General features: G+C 54.0%; 1 protein-coding gene across 2 annotated transcripts in view; it reads left to right on the forward strand.

Moving 5' to 3' along the window:
• The window catches only part of DSCAML1 (DS cell adhesion molecule like 1), a 356923-nt gene that overhangs the window by 270862 nt on the left and 62902 nt on the right, over positions 1-23159 (forward strand). For both annotated transcript variants that reach the window (XM_020886749.2, XM_070473524.1), the window contains exons 7-11: positions 496-792; positions 2449-2721; positions 11752-12030; positions 12440-12559; positions 13472-13648. In XM_020886749.2, the coding sequence (XP_020742408.2) occupies positions 496-792; positions 2449-2721; positions 11752-12030; positions 12440-12559; positions 13472-13648 (1146 nt within the window). The remainder of the gene's footprint in view (positions 1-495; positions 793-2448; positions 2722-11751; positions 12031-12439; positions 12560-13471; positions 13649-23159) is intronic.

Consider the following 23159-nt stretch of genomic DNA (forward strand, 5'->3'; position numbering starts at 1 on the left):
CACCACCACTCCCACTGAAATGAGCTGGAATTAGATTCTTCAGGTCCAGTTCCTTCAAGTCCTGGTTCCACACATAGTTAACCTCTGAGCCTCTATGTCTTTATTAATAAAGTTAGAAGAAAGAGGTGGAAAAGGAAAAGTTGAGAGGATCTAACATTTATTAAGCACTTACAAAGTGCTGTGAAAGCATCTTTAATGCATTAGTTCATTTATTCCTCACATCCGTACAAGGAGGATATCATCATTACCCCCATGATCTCCATCATCCACGGAGGGAAGATGGAAAGATTCAGAGATGTTAAGTAACTTGCCCAAAGACACACAGCTAACAAGTGACTGAGACTGGATTCAAATCCAAGGGTCTTCATTCATATGCAATAGTAATAGGGCACCCAACAGGGTTTTATGGATAACATGTAATGAGGTGGGGTGGCCTGGGGGGCACTGTCGCTCCGTGACTCGGTGACCCTGAAGGGGGCTCCTCGCTCCCTGCAGATGGCACGCCCCGCATCGTCTCATCCTTCAGTGAGAAGGTGGTCAACCCCGGGGAGCAGTTCTCACTGATGTGCGCGGCCAAGGGCGCCCCGCCCCCCACCGTCACCTGGGCCCTGGACGACGAGCCCATCATTCGGGACGGAAGCCACCGCACCAACCAGTACACCATGTCCGACGGCACCACCATCAGCCACATGAACGTCACAGGGCCCCAGATCCGTGACGGGGGCGTGTACCGGTGCACGGCGCGGAACTCGGTGGGCAGTGCTGAATATCAGGCGCGAATAAACGTAAGAGGTGCCTGTCTACATTTAAATATCAGAATAGGCTTTTAAGTTCCTTTGCCATCTCTGTGGTTACCATTATTCTTGTGGTGATTAGTACTTATTATTAATCGTCATTTTGATTTTAGTAGAGGTCTCTCTCCTGTCCCCCTCTCCCTGCCCCCTGCAAATCCCATCATCCATTCTTGTGTGTGTGTGTGTGTGTGTGTCTGGTACAGTTTACCCCTTTGCATTCCCATTCTCCTCCTCCTTTCACCCTTCCCACAATCCTGCCCCCCAGCCCATCCCTCCCCATCAATCTCTCCGGCTCCAGGTATATTAAGCACTCCACTGGCATCTACGTCCCACTGGGCCTTGCAAGGGCAGGGACAAGGCAGGGGAAGTGGTCCAGGCTTGCCCTTTGATAGAGATGTCCACCAAAGCTTTATCCCCATGTCCTCCCACAGAGCCACCCCTGAGATGCTCCAGGAGCTGTGAGCAGCCAGGAGCCAGGGAACCATCTTCTCTCAATCCACCATCTCCCAGCTAGGGGGTTCGGCCTGGATGAGGGTGCCCCAAGGCAGGCATCTCTGAGAGTGGAGGAAGGAGTCCTCACGGTGACCTTCCCCGTGCCTCAGGTCTCCGACCTGCTGTGGTGAGCACAGAGGCTCCTCTGAAGAGCTCTGCGGCCACATGGGGTCATACTAGTCCTCATCCAACCCTACCAGTGAGCCCTGACCCAAGAGCAGAAGAGGCGCGGGGGAGCGGGAGGGCCCTGGTCCAGGGGCTCTGGTGGCTGCGGTGTAAACAGGGAACGGGAGAGGCAAGGTCATGCTGAATCCACCTCTGCCGGGTCTCTGACCCCAACATGAGAAATGTGATCTCCCTTTGACCACCCTCCTGCCCTCTCTGAACTGGAAGGGGACAGAGCTGCCCAGTCGTGGGAGATGCCTTGGTCCAGCCCCTCATCTGCTGGGTGAGTGGGGAACTGGAAGCCCAGAGTTTCATATACCTGCTCCAGCACTAACCCTGCGTGGTAACCTCTGAGCCCCCTTTGCAATTCCCATATAGCCATCTGCCCACTGACCCAGCCTACGACCCTCCCCCCTTCCGCCAGTGTGATCAGAGCCCCTCTTTGTAGCCCCTTCCCAGGGGTACACAGAACACATTTATTTACTTGTTGAAAGAAAAGCATCCAAGGAAGACCTTCTTGTTGTCCTTTAAATAGTTAATATACATGAGATCCTTTTCGGTCTAAGACCATCATGAGCAAATCGAATGAAAATAACAGCATCTCAACATTTCCATTTTAACCCCCAAATCTTAATCTCCTCCTAAATGAGGACTCACCCTCCCAGATACCCATCACTTCTTGGTGAGGCTTCGGTTTGCTCATCTAGCTCATCCCAGTAGGGGACTGGATTCTTGCCCCAGGGCATGAATGAACCGTCTCTGTTTGCAACTGTTTGAAGCTAGTAACAGTGAATCCTGGAGAGACCCCGGTGCCCCCAGTTCCAGCCTCTGCCTCGTAAAAAAAAAAAAAAAGCCTCCCCTCCCCCTGCCGAATTTCCATCCCCTAAGAGTTTCCAAGGCCAAACAACTGAGGAGAGCATCACAGGGCGATGCCTGCTGTCCCTGGCTAACCGCACCATCACCCGTCCTCTCCTCCTCCCTCCCGCCTCCTGCCCAGGCCCCCCCAGCATCCGGGCGATGAGGAACATCACGGCTGTGGCTGGGCGGGACACCCTTATCAACTGCAGGGTCATCGGCTACCCCTACTACTCCATCAAGTGGTATAAAGATGCCCTCCTGCTGCCCGACAACCACCGCCAAGTGGTGTTCGAGAACGGGACCCTCAAGCTGACGGATGTGCAGAAGGGCATGGACGAGGGGGAGTACCTATGCAGTGTCCTCATCCAGCCGCAGCTTTCCATCAGCCAGAGCGTCCACGTGGCCGTCAAAGGTAGGCTTCCCCCCACTGCCACCCTGAACCGGAGCACCACCCTGGTCACCCAGGATTGCAGGCTCCTCTCCGCAGCCGCTCAGCCAGCAGCAGGCAGTCCTGAGTGGAAAGCCAAGGAAGAGAAGGCTCTGGCCTGGAGTTTGGAAAAAGTGGGGCAGGGAGATTGCACAGGGCAGGGGGCACAAGAAGGCCATGGTACCTCTACATCCAGTTCCGGCTGTGGGCTGCAGGTCAAGGCAGCGCTGGCCCCAGGGGCATGAGAGCTCAGTGACACACAAGAGCAGTCGGGTGACCTGGGCAAGAGGCCCAGGTCAGAGGCGATCGGCTATATTGTTCCCCTGTGTCAGCATGGAGCCACCCAGAACTCAGCAGGGCCCATCAGAGACCAGCAGGTATGCGAGGGACAGGACTCAGAACGGAAGCAGCAGGAGGCAGAGTGGAAGGTGCAGATGCTTGGTGCCCTGACTCCTTTCCGAGGTTCAGACAGGCGAGGCTGCTTTGCCATAATTGACAAGGACATTTCAACTGCTAAGGGCTTTGCTGGTGACTCATATGGTAAAGAATCTGCCCGCAATGCAGGAGACACAAGTTCAATCTCTGGGTCAGGAAGATCCGCAGAAGGAAATAGCAACCCACTCCAGTATCCTTGCCTGGGAAATCCCATGGACAGAGGAGCCTGGGGGACTACAAGTCCGTGAGGTCCCTAGGAGTCAGACACAACTGAGCGACTAACACTTTCAGCTGCTAATGCCGCTGGAGGCCTGGAACCTAAAACCCTCATCCCTCCCAGTCCCTCCATGCTCACCTGGGCGAGGTCTGTGTTCTGTTCAGGCACCTGACACTGTACCTGGTACATGGTAGCCGTTCAGTAAATGTTTGTGGATTGAAGGAATGAAGGCATATAAACGAGCAAATAAATGAATGCCTGACTGAGCGACAGAGGTCCCCTGGGGTCAGGGGCTGTGTGGCGCTGTGAAGCTCTCTCTCAAACACATTCTTTGAAACTGACAGGCCTGGAGATTGTCTGGATGGTAGGTGAGAGCTGAGTGGCCCAGTTCCTGGTTTCCCAGGGGGCAGGGTGGAGAGGTGGGGCCTGCCTCTTGGCTGAGGAGAGGTCCCTGAAAGCCAGGCAGCTGGGGTGCAGGGTCTTTGGGCCAGTGGTGGCTGTGATGGGTAAGGGCTTCTGTCCCTTTCTCAAGAGCCAGGGCAGGCTCCAGCATATACCCAAAGGGGAAACCTGAACCCAGAGAGGAAACCAGCCTGGGCCCTCAAGCCCACAGGAAGGAGAAAGCTGAGGGCTCCGGGCTTGGAAAGCAGCTCTAACACAGGGGGAGGGTCCAGGGGGCCCAGATTCCTGAAGCAAGACGGTGTGGAGGCCTTGTGGACAGGAAGGGGGTGTCTCAGGGGAGTCTGGGCCTTGTGGACAGGAAGAGGGGACTCGGGGGCATCTGGGCCTTGTGGACAGGAAGAGAGGAGTCTAGGGGAAGGACTGGTTTGGGGAGACAGATGCTGCCTCTGGTTTGGACCCCTTCACGCGTTCGGTGAAAATGGGCCATCCGGGGGGAAGTGTCAGGAGAACAGCTGGGGAAACGGAAGGTGCAGCAAAGGGCGCCATCAGGGCTTCGCTCCTCCACTGCCTATCACCCGGGCTTTCTCATCGGCGCACCGGGGCCGTGTCACATGCCCCCTCCTGCACCCACCACCTGTCGCAGTGACAGACAGTGTGTGCTGCTTGAGCTGAAACTGAGACTTTAGTCTGGGTTGCAGTGACTTTCTGGGAAGCCTGGCTCTGAGCCCTAGAACTGGAGGAGGGGCCATCCTGGTGGCCATCTCAGGCTTGGAGACGAGAGATGAGACCTTAACAGCATCCGCCTCCTGCCTCCTCACTGCTGCACCCCAGGCAGGCAGATGGCCATTCTGGCCCCTTTTTCAGCCTGAAACCTCTGCCCAGCCCAGCATTCTCATATCAGCAGGAACCTCCCAACCCCCGGGCCCATCCCCAGCCTGGCTCCTGGCATCACAGGATGACCTGCCTGTATCCATTGCTGTTACACGCAGTGGACTGAGAGTTCATAGTGTAAACATCACATATTAAAACATCTAACCTTTGCTCTATTCCCTTCGCCCAGCCGCACCAGCGAGCATTCGGCTGGATTTGTTGACTTAAAAAAAAAAAATAACAGGGCTCCAGTGAGCCTCGTAGTACGCAGAACATCCTGAAAGCTGCTTCTGCTCATCAATTATTCAACCCCATTCAGGGAGCGATCAGCCCTAATGAATTGAATCTGATGCATTCCGTCTCAGCGACTCGCTGGGCCTGTTGTGATTGTGCTGAGCGACAGTGTCTCCGGGCCCAGGGCAAGGGAAGGGCGCGCGCGCGCGCGCGTGTGTGTGTGTGTGTGTGTGTGTGATCCCAGAGCTCAGAGCCCCTGCACAGAGCACATGTGGCTCCCAGCATGCAGCAGGAGCTTGGCATTCACAAGCAGAGATGTGATGTGTGTACAGTGCACAGGTGTGTGTGCACAAGTGGCCCCTTCCCTGCCCGCAGGGTCTGCAAATCCAGCCACAGAAGGGATACAGTCCCCCGTTTTCTCTCCAGACCAGTGCGGGTGCTCTGCGACCCCATGCCCCTGCCCATCTGAAAGCTTAAATCCATCCTCGCGCTTCCTTTCCAGACTCCCTCTCCCCACCTCATTAGAATGCGCTTTTGCAGAAGAATCCATCAGAGCTGATTATGAGCATGCTGCTTGATTAGCTGATGTGTTGTTCAAAGAGCTACTCGAGGAGGAGGAGGGCGGAGGAGGCGCCCCTGGGCATGGAAAGGGGACCTGACTCTTAGGGAGGGAGGGGACCCAAGGGCAGACCTCTAGACCCACTCCCGCCTGCCTACCTGGGATGTGCGTCCCACCCAGAGGATCAGAGCAGAGACCTGGAGTGTAGGGACGGGCGCATGGGGGTGAGAATGGGCCCTGGAAGCTTGGGATCAGTTGGAAGTCCTACCCCCTCATCTCTCTGTAGGGCCAAGTGCCAGCGGGCAGGGCAGGGCATGGCAGGGCAAAAACCTACAGTACTCCGTGAGCTAGTAAAACCCCTGCTGACTCCATTCCTTCTGGGACTGCTTGTGTTCTGATGAATTTTCCAAACACTGAGATGAGGCAAGCAGAACACGCCAGACACACATGCATGCACACACATGTGCAGAGACCTGTGTGCATAGGTCCACATGCATGGACATACTGTATGCTTTGTATGCATGTGCCTGCAACAGATAGACACACGTTAGCCTGTCCACACTTCACACATACCACTCGCAGTGGTATATACTCAAAAGGTTCCCTCTGTCCACATCCTCCTGTGAAGTGACATTCCTGAGCCACAGATGGTAGCTGCAGGTGCTACCATAGAGATCCCGCAAGTGAGCCTGCTGTGACCAGCAAGGCAGAGAGGGTGAGGGTGCTTCCACGGCTGCCTGGACTTGGGTGCATGTGACCCTGATTGGCAGGGGAGAGCCAGGCTGTGAGAAAGGCAAGCTTTGTCTCTGGGCATCCAGAGAGAGTCTTAGTAGGATGCTGAGAGGAAGGCATGGAGATTCAACCTAGATTTGGTGTCTTTAGGGCCCCCTGTAGCTGAAAAATAATGTGGCATAAAAGCATCTCTGGGTATGCAGGCTGAATGTTTAATTAACTAAGAAGGCAGGGCTGTAACAGGAGCTCCTTGGCTTTGGCCCAGCATAGGAACATCTCCATCCCCACACCTGAGCCTCCGGATGCCCTTCAAAACAAGGGCGTGAGTTGCTCTCTGCCCATTCTCAGTAAGGCCAGGGCCCGGAGGTAGTGCCAGGTCCCTCTGGGTAGCATAGAACACACACATGCAGATGCACACTCTCCCACGTGCACACACTCCTCACCAAAACTCCTTCCCTCGCTGCTCAGCCAGTCCCTGCTGTGTGCTTGGGGGCTCCTCCTTCCCCCCTCTCATCCTAGAGAATAGGGGTCTCTATGGTTGTGGGGCTTAAGAGACAGCTGGTTCCCTGGCCAAATGCCTGCCATTGGCACAGATGGAGATTTAGAAGGAACCCACTGGAATCCACAGGAAGGGAGCACGACGGGTTCCTAGGGGCAGGTTGCCCACCACACGGGGGGAGGGACACTGAGGATGCTGCTGCCCATAGCCCTGTTTCTCAGCAGACGAAGCCAGGGGCACCGGAGCAAGCATGCTCCTTCCTGGACAAGCAGGGCTCACGTGACGGCAGTGCTGCGGATGAAGCAGCATCTGTCCATTCAGAGACATTGACCATGCACCCACCCTCTTCCAGACACTATTCTATGAACACTGCTGTGCTCAAGACAGGCAAAATTCCTGCCCTTGGGGAACGTACCTTCTAGAGGGGGAAATGGTTAATGTGTGCAATAGGTAGAAGATGTTTCATGTTAAACAGGGAGTGGGGAGCATGGGTCATGGAGAGTGGCTTACAGTTTTAAATAGGGTGGTCAGGGAAGGCCTTCTGGAGAAGAGGGGGCTGTGTTTAAAAAAAAAAACCTGAGGTGACAATATTCCTAAAATATGAGACTTGTTACAACTGGAAGATCAGTGTCAGGCTTTAGCGACTGTTGAATCCAACTCCCCCATTTTGCAGATGAGGAAACTGAGGCTCGGGGGCAGAGCAGGGTGGTGGTGGGAGGGCAGCATGCCCACATTGCTCTTGGATAACAGAGTCTTTCCCCATCTCCATGCTGCACAAGCAGGGAAGCTCCAGCTTTGCATGGTGCCCATTCTCTGCCAAATAGTGTAATAAATAAAAAGATTCAGTCTCTAAGAGGGCTCATGAGAGACACCATAAAGTGTTTATGGGCTGAGCTGGTGGTCAGCGTGGCCTCCTCTGCACAGCGCCCCCAAACAAGCGGCCATAACAGTTTTATGGTGGCCGGGGACCACAGGGACTGCCACGACTGCTCTCGTCTCAGCCACTTGGGCCTCTGACTTTGCCATCACAACAGCTTGCTCCAACCCTGCCTCCCACACAGCTGAGAGTTGCCCTCTCACCAAAGATGACTGTGGCCAGAGCAGGGCTTCCAGAGAGAAATCCCTTCATTACATGGCATTCATGCCCCCTACCTTCAGACTGTGTGCTGGGGAGATGCTGGGAGTCAGGGCAGGAGGGTCCCTGTGGCCTGCTGGTAACATTGAAGAAATTCCTGGGCATCACCACCCTGGAGGTGATCCAGTCCTCAACTTCTTCCTCAGATGTGGAGGTGGACACACACACACCCCACACACACTCAAGGAGCCCATGTCCACCTCTGAGTGCTGGGGAGACACCACTGCCTCCCAGTTTACCACGCAGCCCCCTATCCACATTGCAGGGCCCCCTGCCCTGCTTCTCAGAACCTCCCACTCACAGCCTCCTCTGGGTGTTTGGTGAGCCCGTGAAGGAGCCAGGGTCCCTAGGCTTTCTTCTCCTCCAGGCAGTCCTCGTGTGCCTGGACTTATGGGGTTGTGGGAATGCCAGCCTGGAGCCGAGGAATTCTGTGAGCAGCTCTGCCCTCTACCACCCTGTCCAAGGAGCTTCTAAGGAGACATTTATCCCCCACAATACCTTACCTGCCCATCAACTGCAGCAGGGGGCAGTGGGGAGGAGAGTAAGGAACCTTACTCTTTGGACCCCCCGGGGGTTGTCTGGTCATCTGCCTCCTGCAGGACAGCAGGGCAGGAGAGCTCTGGCCACCCTAGGTGACTGTCTAACCCCCAGGATGGATATTGACTGCTCTCTCCTTCAGTGGATGCTCATATTGCTGTCAACATTATTCTGGAAGACCAGAAGAGAATGACAGCCTGTGGTTGGCCTCTGCCTCTCGGCTCAGCCTTCTCCTGCATTCTCACTCATATATTTTGTAAAGCACATGTGTCCTTTAACTCTCTGTCCAAATGCCACCTCCTCCATACAGCTGCAGTCACCCGACCAGATGACATGCTCTCTGCTCTGAGTTCAGCATCTGTGTTTTCGGGTGGAGCTTGTTCAGTAACCACCAAGGGAGATGTCTTACCTTCCCAAGCAAATGCTAAGCTTCCGGAGGTTCTATCCACAATTCAAAGCATGTTCCTACTTTCCCCAGCCCACAAGGAGCATAATGCCTTCACAGTGCAGGCATTTCATAAATATTCGATGAATTAGTTAATTAATGAATTAACCTGCCTTAGTAACTTGTTCCGTTATCTAAATCCCTTTTTACTGAGAGAGACGATCTTCCCCCTGCCTGAGCTAAATCTTCGTGCCTCATTGCAATCTCCCATTTGCTCTGTTCTCGATGGAAATGGAGTGCTTGGCCATCCATCCTGAGGCACAGCCCTCTCCTCCTAGGTAGAGCCACCTGCCACATGCCTTGCTTGCCCCACAGACTCGTCTCGTGACTGTCTGACTCTCCTCTCATCCATGGAGCCAGCTCTTATTCTAGGACAGCAAGGGCCTGACCCCCTGGGGAAGAACTAAGGGAGCATCTCCTAGCTCCCAAATTATGTTGCATAAATACAGCATCTTGAGACAAATGGTAGAGCTCCCTCTTTTCTGGACCAACCCTCATCCTGTGCTTTCCCCACCCCTTGCCCACATCTAAGGTCCATGCAGGAAATGATAGCCAGACATATATTTACTCATCTGACAGCACTTATTGGGCTCTTTCAATTTGCCAGGTATAATAAATACCGCCCTTAGGAGCTCCCAGACCTCCCAGAGAAGGTTGTACTGCGAACAGTTACCTCACTGGTGTGTGATCAGGGGCATGATCAAGTGTGAACCAAGTGCTGCAGGGTTGTGCAGGAAGAGAGCCGGCTTCACCGAGGAGGTGGTGCTGGAGCCAGGTCTGAAAGGATGAAAAGGAGTTTCCCATGAGGCCTCCTAGACTCTAGCTTTGAGCCTTTGTGGGAAGGAAGGCTGGACCAGAACTGGTTCTGCTAAGCCAAAGGAGACACACTGGCAGATCTGTGTCTGTGCAACAATTCCATCAAAAAGTCCACGGTGGCCAGAGGATCAACCTGATCTAAGTTCCCAGTGAAGGGGAGGGTGGGAGGGTCAGCGGAACCCAATGAGGAATCTCTGGGAAACTTCAGCAATGAGCATTGGGCCATTTCTAGAGTCAGGGATCCAGAGACATCTCACTGAAGATATGCAAGGCCCAAACCACTCAGAATATGGGGATAAGGCCCCAACCCAGAGAGCAGCTGCAGCCAGAGGTTGGGATGCAGAGATGTGAACCATGACCAGAGTCCCAGAAAAGCTGGCTAGACTGAGGACCTGGATTGGGGCTCATGGTGGAGCCCACATGATAGTTATTTCCACCCAGTGCCCACCCATGTTCACTAGACCTGGGCTGAGATTCGGAGCTGTGGGTTTCGTGGTGAACTGATGGAGCCCCCATGGCCAGAGAGAAGGGTATGGTGGGAGGTGACGTTGAGAAGGTCAGGTGAGTTAAGGCCCCTGCTTCATCCCATAGGCCTTGGGGATAATGTCCCTCCTCAGTGTCACTTCCTCTGGACCTAGAACTCTTGACCAGAAGCTTTCCCAAAGGTCCAAAGGGCTGCCAAGGGTTTTGCCACACCTGACTGCTTCTCAGGGGCTGCTCCCTACTGAACCCTGAAAATCCTTGGGGTGCAGGCAGAGCCTAGGACATGCACATGATGTTGCCATCCCTTTGCCCTCGAGGTTCATCACCCCACCCTCACCTGCTGTGTCCGCTCTGTGTGGGGAGAATAGCAGGCTTCCAGGAGGGATGGGGCTGGTGCCTGGGAGGAGGCCGGAGGACTGTGGACGGCTTGGTAATTTAATTATTTGACTGCAGAAAGGAGATCTCATCTACTGGGTACTCATCCTTGTTAAGCTAATTGTCTGTCTCCTTCTCTCTGTTCTCCCCCCACTTGCCGGGGAAGTCGCTGTGGCCTAATTGAGTTATCATAAAGATAATGGCTGATGCTCCAGCCAGGGCTGAGAAAGGAGGATCCCTCTTATAGCAGCTCAGGCTCCAGACAGGCCCCCACTCCCACCCAGGAGCTGAGATGTGGGCAGGAGGAGGAGGAGGGTGTGGGGAGGCTATGTGGATGATGCTTAGCCAGGTGAGTCTACTCATAGACGGCAGGGCTCCCCCTCTGCTCTTTTCTGCCACCCAAGGAGAGCTTGTGTGTGAGACAAGAGTCTCTGATCTGGGCATGTTTGGGGCTTTCTCAACAAGGCAACAAGGTAGTATAAGGAAGAGGTTTCGGACTTGGAGAACAGAGAGATCAGGTTTTAAATCCCACAGTCCCCTCTTATAAGCTGGGTGATAGGAAGCAAATGATTGCTCTGAACTCGGTTCTCTCATCTGTGAAGTGGAGACAGCTCAGCTCACATCACATTCTTGGTGGGAGGATTCAACAAGAAGGTGTGGATAAAGCAGCTGAAACAATCAGTGACAGGAGCTTCCACCCGCCTGGTCCTAACACATGATGACGAGGGAAAGGGATGGGCTGGGTGACAGGGCCTCCGCAGGAGGAGGCGAGGACACAGCAGCCTGGCTGGGGGACAGCCCGAACATCTGGGGCACATCATCTCTATCCACGCTAGGCCCCCAGACAGCTGGAGATGCAGCTCTGGGATACCACGGGGAGCGCAGGTGTGCCGAGGGATGGCACCGAAGTCAGGGTAAAAGCTGAGCAGTGCGTCAGCAAGCCAACAGGAGTCAGGAAGCACATGAGTCGTCACCATTCAAGTTCCAGCACAAATCTGAAGGTCATGATGCATGCAGGCCAGCCCAGGCCCTGGAGAGAGAGCAGATCCCAGGCCCGGGTAGGCAAGGGGATGGAAGCCAGGGGATGACGTCAGAGCACCCAAGAGATTCTGCATATATATACATATATAGGAGAACAGGCACCAGTGCCCAGGGGACTCTGTTTGCAGCCCACGCAGGGTTGGGAGGAGCCAGAAAGCCAGGCAGGGGCGGGCGTGCTGCCAGCCAGGCTGGGGCACATGGGGGCCTGACCGAAGCACCCCGCTTGCCTTCCCAGTGCCCCCTCTCATCCAGCCCTTCGAGTTCCCGCCTGCCTCCATTGGCCAGCTGCTCTACATCCCCTGTGTGGTATCCTCGGGGGACATGCCCATCCGCATCACGTGGAGGAAAGACGGGCAGGTGATCATCTCGGGCTCGGGCGTGACCATCGAGAGCAAGGAGTTCATGAGCTCCCTGCAGATCTCCAGCGTCTCCCTCAAGCACAATGGCAACTATACGTGCATCGCCAGCAACGCAGCGGCCACCGTGAGCAGGGAGCGCCAGCTCATTGTGCGTGGTGAGTGGGACAGACCAGCCCCGTTGGGGGAGCAGGGGCCCAGCTCTGCTGTGGCTGGACATAGGCTCTCTAAATTTCCAGTCTGAATCACAGGCTCAGAGAAAGTTGACTCCAGCGGGGACCTTAAGGGTCAAGAGGTTCAAACCTCTTACTCTCCGGGAAACTGAGGTCTTGCAAGGGGAAGACTCGGTTGGTCACTGGTGATGTCAGAATTGGCGCTCAGAATTCCCAACGTCCAACCTGATATGACTGGCAAAAGCTCTCAACATCTTAGGTTTCAGAGGTGCTTGCTCCCCAACTTTGTAATGGTCCAGGCAGGGCTGACATTGGCTAGAAGGTGCCCAGAGCCCCAGGAAACCTATCAGAGACCAAGTTGATCTGTTCCTCCCCTACCCCCGTCTTTCTGCAGTGCCCCCGCGATTCGTGGTGCAGCCCAACAACCAGGATGGCATCTATGGGAAAGCCGGTGTGCTCAACTGTTCCGTGGATGGCTACCCCCCACCCAAGGTCATGTGGAAGCATGCCAAGGGTAAGCCCCTGGCCAGCCAGCATCTCTGACACAGCCAGGCGGAGAAGGGAGGATGCTAATGCAACTGAAGCCTAGTCCCCTACGCAGGACTCCTAGTCCTAGGTTCTGAGCTCTCAGGGGACCCCAGGCTATACCTGAACAGGAGATCTTCCTCAGCCACCCACAAGATCTATGGACGAAGAACAGCTGGGGTCATGCTAATTCTGAATTTCCTCTTGTCCCCATAGACTGACCTCAGCCGTCTTCTCTCCAGCTCTAGCACTCAATACAATCCACTTTCCCTATCCCTCCCCAAGTCTCCCCAGCCCACCTTGGGGTCCCAGAGCCTCATTGACCCCTGCTCCTCACTTGTCAAACCTATTCTGGGATCTCAGTCCTTCTTGGAACCCAACTTCAACCCAAGGATGCATTTGGTATCTGACTAAGTCCCACGCCAACCTCTTATCCTTACTGTGTCCATGGCTGACTCTGGGGGAAGGGGAGGAGAGATCTGAAGCCCCACCTTGGGGGTTGGCTAGCCTCTTTCCCAGGCCTGACTGCCTAAGACCAGGCAAGTACCACGTGAGGGCTCAGTCTTCCCTTTGCCAATTGCCAAGTGGCCCAAAGATAACTCTTTCCTCCTCTCCAAGGAATTCAACCCAAAGGAAGCTCAGTGCCAAGGTGGGCATCAAGCTGAAGCCCCCGACTCCATCTCCACTCCTCAGACCTGGGGCAGGCTCAGACCTCTGTGAGGGTCTTTCCTGTTTCCCAGGAAACAGGAACTGTGTGAGCTCCCAGCCTTTTGGGGATGCTTCAAAATGGCCCTAAATCAGCTTTGCTCAAGGAAGGCCATTCCCTGAGGCACTCTGACCCCCGCCCCCCGGCTCGCTCCCCGGCTCGGCCACCAGCCCTGCTCTCTTCTGCTCCTTGCAGGGAGCGGGAACCCCCAGCAATACCACCCGGTGCCCCTCACCGGCCGCATCCAGATCCTACCCAACAGCTCGCTGCTGATCCGCCACGTCCTGGAAGAGGACATCGGCTACTACCTCTGCCAGGCCAGCAACGGCGTGGGCACCGACATCAGCAAGTCCATGTTCCTCACCGTTAAGAGTGAGTTTTGCCCCTGTGAGACCCTCGCAGCCCTCCCTGATCACAGGCCAAGGCCCGTCTCTGCACTCACCCTGCCTCTCCACCTGGTTTCCATTGCTCCTTCTGGGAGAGGGAGGCAGGAAGGATTCCTAGGCAGAGGTGGGCTTAGGAAGTCTGAGGAGGGATTCAAAATCACTCTCATCTGAGACAGTGGCCTCTCTGTGAATGGCCCCAGCTCACTCTGCTCTTATCATGATAAACAGGTTAAGTTAAGTCACTAAGTCATGTCTGGCTCTTTGTGACCCCATGGACTGTAGCCCACCAGGCTCCTCGGTCCATGGGATTTCCCAGGCAAGAATAGTGAAGTGGGCTGCCATGCCCTTCTCCAGGGGATCTTCCCAACCCAGGGATCAAACTTGGGTCTCCTGCATTGCAGGCAGACTCTCTGCTGACTGAGCCTCTAGGGAAGCATTTGCTATACCAAAGTATCATGTGACATCCCATTTATTTTGCTCTGTAGGTTGGCAATTCCATCTGAGTAGTCATATCGAACAATTTTTTCCCTGTTATTTAATGTATGCCTGCTTGTGTATAACCTGTTAGTGGCTTAGAAAAGAAGAGATCATATACACAGTATAGGCGAAAGGCCTGTGGGATCTGGGTTCTGATTCCAGGTCCACCTTTTGATCTTCCTGGCTTTGGGCAAGAGACTTCACATCTTTGGGTTCCTTTCCTCACCTGCGCTGGAGGTTCATTCCCAGCCCACTAGGCTCACAAAATCACTGTGCTTAACACAGGAAATGATCATGGAAAAGGGAAGACAATTCAGAAAGGGCAAAAGAGCAGTAAAACTCACCTTAGCTCGGTGCCATACCTCTGGCTTCTAAATCCCCAGAACTAGAGTTGGAATCAGTCGCCCTGAAGTCTGGAATAGCCTTGAGTTCTGTTAAGTCACCCACAGACATTCCTACTGGGCAAGCCTATCCCTTCATGCTGTTAGGGGTCTATATAGTAGGCCCCTAAGAGTCATGTCAGGACAGTGTCTGAAATAGACCGCAGGCCACAGAGAAGAGCAGTTAAACCCTGAGTTTTAGGGTTTAGTTTTAGCACTGACCAAGCCAGCTGTGAGTCCGGGCATACTCACTGTGACCTCTCTGGGTTTTCTTGGGCTCTGTATCTCATGTTCCTGCCGTACATAAATGAGTCATGAGAGCACCTTACTTGTTATGTTCTATGTCAAGAGTAAGTCAGATGACATGTATAACGCAACAGGATGGTACCTGGCACGCAGTAGGCCATCAGGGATTCAGCCCCCACCCAGCTTCGATTTTAGTGGGAGACCCTCCAGGGTACGTGTAGGAAAGGCTGATGAGAGCAGCGCCCAGTATGCGGTCTGCCCAGCGTCTCCCTGGAGGCCCCGCCTTTAAGAGTCATAGTTTCTTTATCGCTTGCCAAACCCTGTTCAGCTCCACACAAGACGGGGAAGCCCCAGCCATCGATCGATGCTCAGGGAGCTCCGGGCGCCGGAATCCCCGCCCTGGGGAGCTGCTTCCCTCACACTATCAAAAAGCACTTTGTCCTTAATAAAACCAGGCAATCAATCTACATCCCTCAGCCAGGGAGAGGAGAACACTGCTAATTCTGCCTGCGTGAGGCGAGAGGAATAGTAGGCACCTCGTGGAACTAGCCTGGCTGTTTGATCCTTATCTCCCCACTGTCAGCAGGAAAAAAAAAAGAGCTCAAATGCTCAGCTATTTTTTTTTTTTTGGTTTTTGCTCTTTTCCTCTGAGTTAAAGGATTACACTGGGCAAGCGTGGCTGTGTCTTTGGGCCCGTGGTTCCTCTGTGTCAATGAGGCAGACGTGGGTGACTGGGGATGCGGTGATCAGGAGGTGGGCGGTATGCGAGGAGACCCAGTGCACATCAGGCTGTCCCTGATGTCCTGGGGGTCCTGGGCGAGTCACCTCCCCCTCGTCCCCCAGACCTGCGCTGTCCATCCTCACTTCACAGCCTAGGCAGGAGCTATGAAAGCATGTTTTATAAATCCAGGGCAGCCTCATGAACACGTCCAGCAGCAGATCACACACTCAGCCACCCACATTCACAGGAGTGTCCACCTCTGGTGACCACCTCTGGCCCCTCTCCCCAAGGGATGACGGCCGCTCCGCATCCCTTGTCACTTGTGGGCAGAATCTGGCCCTTGATCCTCCTGCCCCACCCCCACCCCCACCCCGGTCCTGTTTCAGCCGCTTTGTCACTTCGCTCTGCCTCCTTCCATAGTAAGGCACACTCACAGGGCTTTCCCTAGGTCTGTGTCTGCACCGTCCCACAAACTCCTCTGGGTCTTTCCCACTCCCTGCGCCTCCTTCATCTGCCACCTGCGACACAGTCTCCGCACTGCTCATCCAGCCCTCTGCCCTCTCCTCCTCCAGCCTCCCCCACAGGCTGCTGCCCAGCTGTGCCCCCACGCCCTCTGCACACCCGGGGTCCCCAGGCCGTCACCCACAGGTGCTGCCTCGGATGGCCCTTTCTTCACACCCTGTCTCCATCACAGATGCGTCCTTCTGTTTCCACCCTGCTCTCCCAGTGACCTGCTAGCCACTCTAAAGGCCCCTACAGCACCCCAAAAGCCAGCAGGAGACGGGGAAGCAGGGGCTGGGGCGTTTGAGGTCCAAGGGCAGCCAGTGTGGAGGGCTGAGTGTGGCCAGCGCCTCTGCTGGGAGTTGGAGGTCTGACTGCTTTTCAGTTGTGGCCTGAATCATTCACACAGCACCCGGCTGCCAGAAGAGGCTTCTATGACCATGGGGCACTGCTGGGGGTCGGAGGGGATGGGGAAGGGGCCAGGGGCTCCCAACCTTCTTTGGGAACTTCCGCTGTGCCTCCTGCTGCTTTCCGTGGGCACATTGCTCCAGGTAACCCACGCTCATCTCCTCCCCGAGAACATCCTTCCCTCCCACCCCCACCTCCTCTGCCCTCTTCCTCCTTCCTTGTCCTTCAACCTCTCCCACCTCCCCACAGGACGCAGGTGGATGGGGAAAAACCCACAGGATACAAGTGTGTGGGTCACAGAAGGGCTTGCCAGGGCAAAGCCCTTCCTGGTCATCCCTTAGTCCATCTCAGACAGTCTGCACCAACGCTCCCCCACTCACCTGCAGGCCAGCTACGGAAAAGCTTGCCATTTGCAAAGTCAAGGGCATGGCTTTCCTTGATGCCTCTAACACTCTCAGGAAAATGTTGACCCTATAACGGCTCCACATTGTCAGACCTCACTCTTGTGTGACCTGTCAGAGGGCAAACTGAACTTCATCCCCACATTAGCCAAGAAAGTAATATATCAAAGGGACATACATCATAAAAAGCATTCAAGGGTCAAACTGGACATTTGTGGTTGGCTTCTGTTGGAAAGTGTCCTCACCATTGACGCCATGGTTTCCAATGATAACAGAGGCTCTCTGGGCCGTCACTAAATAATTCATAAAACTCTGTGGATTAGAGCACAGACTTTAGAACCAGACAAACCAGGGTTCAAACCCCAACTCTGCCACTTGATAGTTGTGGGATCTTGGACAAGAAATGATCTCTGTAAGCCCCAGTTTCCTCCTCTGTAAGTTTGAAGCTATAATGCCATTTACTCATTGGTGAATTTCAAGTGAGACACGCACTTACAACATTAACACAGTACCTGGCACAAAACTCACATCCAATAATCATTAGCAATCATTAGTTTTAGGTGCTGAAAATCTAGTGATGGATAAAATGGAGTTGCTCTCCTCAGGGAATTTAGAATCTTAAAGAGGACATAGACATATACCCAAAATAACTATAGTACACGAAGGGATATGAAAGTGTGAAAGTGTTAGTCGCTCAGTCATGTCTGACTCTTTACGACCCCTTGGACTGTAGTCCACCAGGCTCCTTTGTCCGTGGAATTCTCCAGGCAAGATTACTGTAGTGGGTAGCTATTCACTTCACCAGGGGATCTTCCCAACCCGGGATCAAACCTGGGTCTCCCACATTGCAGGCAGATTCTTTACCATCTGAGCCACCGGGAAAGCCCATAAGTGCCTTAAAAAGCTACAAACAAGGAGATACAAAGAGAATCAGGGATGCAGTGATCAATTTTAACTTGGGTAGCCATTAAGGTAATATTAAGAAAAGTTCCACAAAAGGAGTAGTTGCTAAGTAGGACTTGAAGGATGAGAAGGATGCTGATAAGAACCAATTGGAGCAAAGGTCATTCCGTTCCAGAATGAGGACAAAGTATAGCAAGAGTGTGGAGGCTGGCAAGTCTGTGCATTCCAGGTGGAACTTAGGGCTGCTGGTGGAGAGTGAAGGGAGGCTGGGCAGGGAGAAAAAACATGAGATGCTTGTGGATTTTGGAAGCAAAATGTTTTCTTTCTATGCAGTGTTGACTCTGGATATCAGGCACCAAATAAGAGTTGCAGGAGCCCAGGGGTCTGGTGCAAGTTGGGATTCCAGAGCTGGTTCTTGGAGAATTTCTTTCGTCAAGGCCCCAGATTTCCAAGAATTTGTTAGAGGAAGCAAAAGTTTTCCTAGTCCCTGGACACGCTTGTTGGCAACCATCCAGGCCCAGCTGGTCCCCAGTCCTCCCTGACCCCCAGAATGTGGGTGCTGCTGAGGCCATGAGTACCTGAGCATACAGCCCAGCCTTAGCACTGTCACAGCACAGCACTTGACAGTTTACAAAGCCCATACCCAGCCTGTGATGTTGGCAGACAGTAATTCCTTCTTGGGGAAGGAAAGATCCTGGACCAAAGTGATTGAGTGATATAATCCCAGCTGAGATAGGTGCTTGCCTCTGTCTGCCTCTGACTCATGTTTTGGTAGAGAGAGCGCAGACCAAGAGATGGAAGACTGGTTGCTGGTCCCAGCTCTGTGAACTCACTGGCTGTGTATCCATGAGCCATCCTTCCTCTTCTCTGGGCCTCAGTTTCCTCATCTGTACAGTGAGGCCTGCACTAGAATCTAGTGCATAGCTGATCCCAGGGTCCCTGTCAGCTCAGACAGTCTATGATTCCAGCTATGCGCATGGTCCTTTTAGGGCACCAGACCACCTCCCAGAACTTGGTTGAAAAATAAATGTAGTTAACAGATGAAAATACTGCATCCACGGTGCTACCTTTCATCTCCCTGTTAAAATGTAAAATGAAACAAGAAAGATAATGACCAAAAGGAATAGGAGGCAGTCCCCCCTCCATCTGACAGTGGGGCAAAAGTAAAGCATCTTCAGAGAGAATGCTTCACCTAGAGGCAGGTACAAAGAAATGCCGCTTCGTCTGAGGTGTAAGAGCTGGCTGTGTTTTGATGCCACTGCTGCATGGGACTCAGCTGTCCCTTTGTGCCACAGGTTACCTGACTGGACAGGTTCTGTTACACCTTGAGACTCCTTTCCACTCTGTGAAGGCTCCAGTGATGGGCCCAAGGCAAAGCCCACAGCCAATTAAACCTATAAGTGCTCTTTGTTTGGTGTGGGTTTTGATTTGTTTGTTGAGCAAAATGTCAGACCAATTAAAGCCAGATCCAAGAGCCCTCCAGAGCTCACAGGCAGCTGCAGAGGAACAGAATTCAGGAGGGAGGAGAGCAGGAGCCAAGTGGGCAGTAGCGGGAGTGGAGGGGGCGGCGGGCCGCCCTGGTGGAAGGAAGCCCCGGGCCTGGGTAGACCAGGTCACCTACCAGCAGTTGACCATTGGTACAGAGGCTGGGATGCAAAACCTTGGAAAGACAATTGTGTATCCGATGGCCTGAGATGGTCCTAATTTCACATTTGCCCAAAGGAATCTCCTTCCGTTGGGCAGAAGCAGCCCCTCCCTTAGACCTGGTGGCCAGGACTCCTGCTCTAGAGCTTCTTCTGCCCTCCTCAGCCCCCACCCTTCCCACGGGGCAAGGAAACTATGACCAAGGAACACAGCCTCCCAGAACCCACTCTTCCCTTTCTAGACCGTGCTCTAAGCACCCAGGCTGGACACATTCCGTCACCAGGCCAGGCTCCCGCCTGCGGGCCCCACTGAACCCTGGTCAGGAGGCCCCAGCCTGAGCCCACCCAGCCTATGCAGGACCCAGGGAGGCCAAAATGAGTAGCTGTAGCTTAGCAGACAGGAAGATCCTGACCAGGGAGACAAGAGTCCCGATTTCCTGTCCCCATGTGCACCCACTGCTTCCGGACAAACTGGGGTGAGTCCCTCTCTCTCCCTGAGACTCCGTTCGCTCCTCTGTTCAGAGCAGTCGTGACCTTTCTTGCCCTTTGCCTCAGCCCCTGAGGCATTAACAGAGCTCAACAAGTGAGTGGTACTTGCTGAGCCAGTGGAGACCTGATGGGGCCTCTGAGCGCAGTTCCAGAACCTACCTTGCAGAAGCTGGGGCCCTTGGTGTTTCAGGGCAGCAGTCACCAACTTTTTTGGCCCCAGGGACCAGTTTCATGGAAGATAGTTTTTCCATGGAGTGGGGTGAGGGGTGGTTTCAGAATGATTCAAGCATACTATATTTATTGTACACTTTATTTCCATCATTATTATATCAGCTCCAACTCAGGTCAGCTGGTCTTAGATCCCAGGGGTTACATGCTCAGTTGTGTCCTACAACTCTTGCAGCCCCATGGACTGTAGCCCCGACTCTTTGCATTCTCTGCCCCCTGCCCCCCGCCCCCGCCAGTCCTCAGGACGCCATCAGGCTCCCGTCTGGGCCTCTCAGGCCTATGGAGACTTGAGACCTGCAAAGTCAAGATTCTGAGAAAACTTCCTCCTGCTCGTGTGATTCACGCCCAGGCCTGCCACTGCCCACGGGCAGTGGGTGCCCAGCCCAGGGCCAGGTGCTGGGGTGGGAGGTGTGGGGTAGCACACTGTGGCCTGGCCACACTCCTATTCCTGCTGCTCACCTAGGCCAGCCTGTCCACAGCGCTGAGGGTGTAACAGGGGTGAGCTCCCCGCAGAGCAAGGGCGGTAAAGCCCACAACCTCCCACTGTAGGCAGTCCCTCCAGCTCCACGGGGGCCGGCTGTGACTGTCCTCCTGGAAACTCAGCGTGGGGAATTTCTGTCACACACTGGAACCTTGTATTTGCTCCCTAGAGCCGCTGTAACAGAGTTCCACAAACCAGGTAGCTTAAAAGAACAGAACTATATTCTCCCACAGTTCTGGAAGGCTAGAAATTCCAAATCAGGGTGCCGGCAAGGCTGTGCTTTCTCTGCAGGCTCTAAGGGAACATGTTTTTCTTGCCTCTGCCAGTGGCTGCCAGCCATCCTTGGCATCCCTCCCTCAGATTGGAGTCTCTGCCTGCATCTCCCTGGGTGTCTTCACGCCAGCTTCCCTATGTGTGTGTCTCCCCCTCCTTCTTATAAGGACACCAGCCGTAGTGGACTAAGGGCCCTTCCTATTCCAGGAAGACATCTCTTTAAAGGATATTTATTTATGTGTATTTACTTGACTGCACGGGGTCTTAGCTGCGGCACACAGGGTCTTCTATCTTTGTTATGGTACACGGGATCTTTAGTTGCAGCATGTGGGGTATAGTTCCCTGACCAGGGATTGAACCCAGGGCCCCCTGCAGTGTGGGAGCCTGCAGTGTGGGAGCCACTGGACCGCCAGGGAAGTCCCAAGACATTACTAATAGTTGATATCCACAAAGATCCTATTTCCAAATAAGGCCATGTTCACAGGCACCAGTATCGAGGACTTGAGACATCTTTTGGGGGAACACGAGTCAAACCACAACAACCCCCAGGCCCGGTGATTTAGTGTTCGCAGCCGCCTGCTTCCCAGAACTCTGGAAGCAGAAGTGCCCTCCTTTTCAGGACGCCACCACTGCCCTTGTCTGAATACGTGCAGCCTCCTCACCGAAGCTCTTTCTTGGTCGGAAGCTGACGAGCCCAGCCTCCCCTGTGCATTAACCCTAGAGCAGGGGTCAGCAAACAGCCGAGGGCCGTATCTGGCCAGCTGCCCCTTTTGCTGGAGCACTGCCACGCCCATCCTTCAGACCCTATTACCTGTAGCTGCTTTCAGACCTATAGCCACTGAACTGAGTCACTGAAACACACACCTGTGGCCTGCAGGGCTTAGCATATGTATATGTACTGTGGGTCTTTTGCAGGAAAGGTATAGGGTATTTGCAGCAATGACCCCGCAATACTTCCTTCCAAGTAATTAAAGAAAGATGGGGCAGTGTCTCCTTTTGCCTCTGAAAGGATTCTGAGGTTCAGGATCCTTTCAGAGTTGAGTGTTTTCTCATCTTTAAGGTGGGGATAAAAGTACTACCCACCCTCTTGGGTTGGAGCGGATGGATTTAATGAAATAATTCAAATAGAGCATTAACCAAGGTGCATGGCACATAATGAACATTCAGTAAACATCAGCTATTTTCATTATTGCTATCATTTTTCTGTTATTCTGGGGAGTGTAGAAGACCAGAGGTGAGGGAAAACCAGGTCTCACCCTCACGTGAGAAAACTACCCCCCACCTCCTGAACCCTGACCCTGTGCCTCTGCTTCTCGGCAAGCAGCCAAGAAAGGAACTGATTGATCCATTTTCTGGCTGGAGAAAGCGAGGCCTGGTGAGTTTGAAGGCCTTGGCCGGCCCACCAGGCAGCAGAAACAGGGCTGCAGTCCAAATGTCAAAGGCTCCACGGTTCTCCATGACCCGCACCCCACCCCCTTCAGACACACACACTGTCAGTTCTGTTCCCCATGCACACGGGCAGTGGATGGCTAGGGTCCCCCCGGCACCTCCCCACCAGCTCTTGGAGCCAAGGCTGATTGCTTCCATGCAATTTGAATTAATCTCATGCTTCAGGTGGAGCTTGGCTAATCAGGGGAGACAAGAAGCCGAAGTGGGTGCAATCAAATTAACAACGCTAGGCCCTGGCTCTTTAAGAAGGAAAAAACAAAGCAGGCACCAGAAGGCACCTCCCCCACCCAGCCAGCCCCTCCCTGGGGAAGCCTGGCAAGGCTGCCGGGCGGCACAGAGCTCCTCCCACCCACCCCACCCTGGGCCGACCACCCCACGTGCCAACAATGCCCCTTTGTGGCAGCTTATCTCACGCCGCCAAACAGCCTGTGGTTCTTGTCGGGATCTTGTTAACAAGGAGCAGAGACACAAGCATGTGCGGGGAGGGCCGGGAGTGGGCTGAGTTGCGGGGAAGGAGGGGCCCACTTACCTCGAATGGGTGAATGGGTGCCTGTAATCCTTTCAGAAACAAAAGGAGACATGAGCCTCCCAGCTGGGCAGCTCCCTTCTCCCCTGGAGAGGAGGGCCTGCAGAACTCTCTTGAGCCTTCAGGGCATGTGCTGTCCCCTGGAGAAGGAGTCCATCCAGGAAAGCACGTTAACATGCCAAAGAGTACATCCTTTTTAGCAAAAAAAAAAAAAAAAAAAAAACTACAGGACTCCTGGAGAGATTTAGGTTAGACTATCAGAAGGACTTCCTGAGACAGTCAAGTCGGGTCCTTGGGGTCGGTGAAGAATACTGTGACTTTGCTGCTTTTCCAAACTTCCTGGCCTTGAGGTCGTCCTCCCTGAGGAGAGG

The sequence above is a fragment of the Odocoileus virginianus genome, chromosome 10, assembly GCF_023699985.2.
Source record: "Odocoileus virginianus isolate 20LAN1187 ecotype Illinois chromosome 10, Ovbor_1.2, whole genome shotgun sequence".
Classification (NCBI taxonomy): Eukaryota; Metazoa; Chordata; class Mammalia; order Artiodactyla; family Cervidae; genus Odocoileus; species Odocoileus virginianus.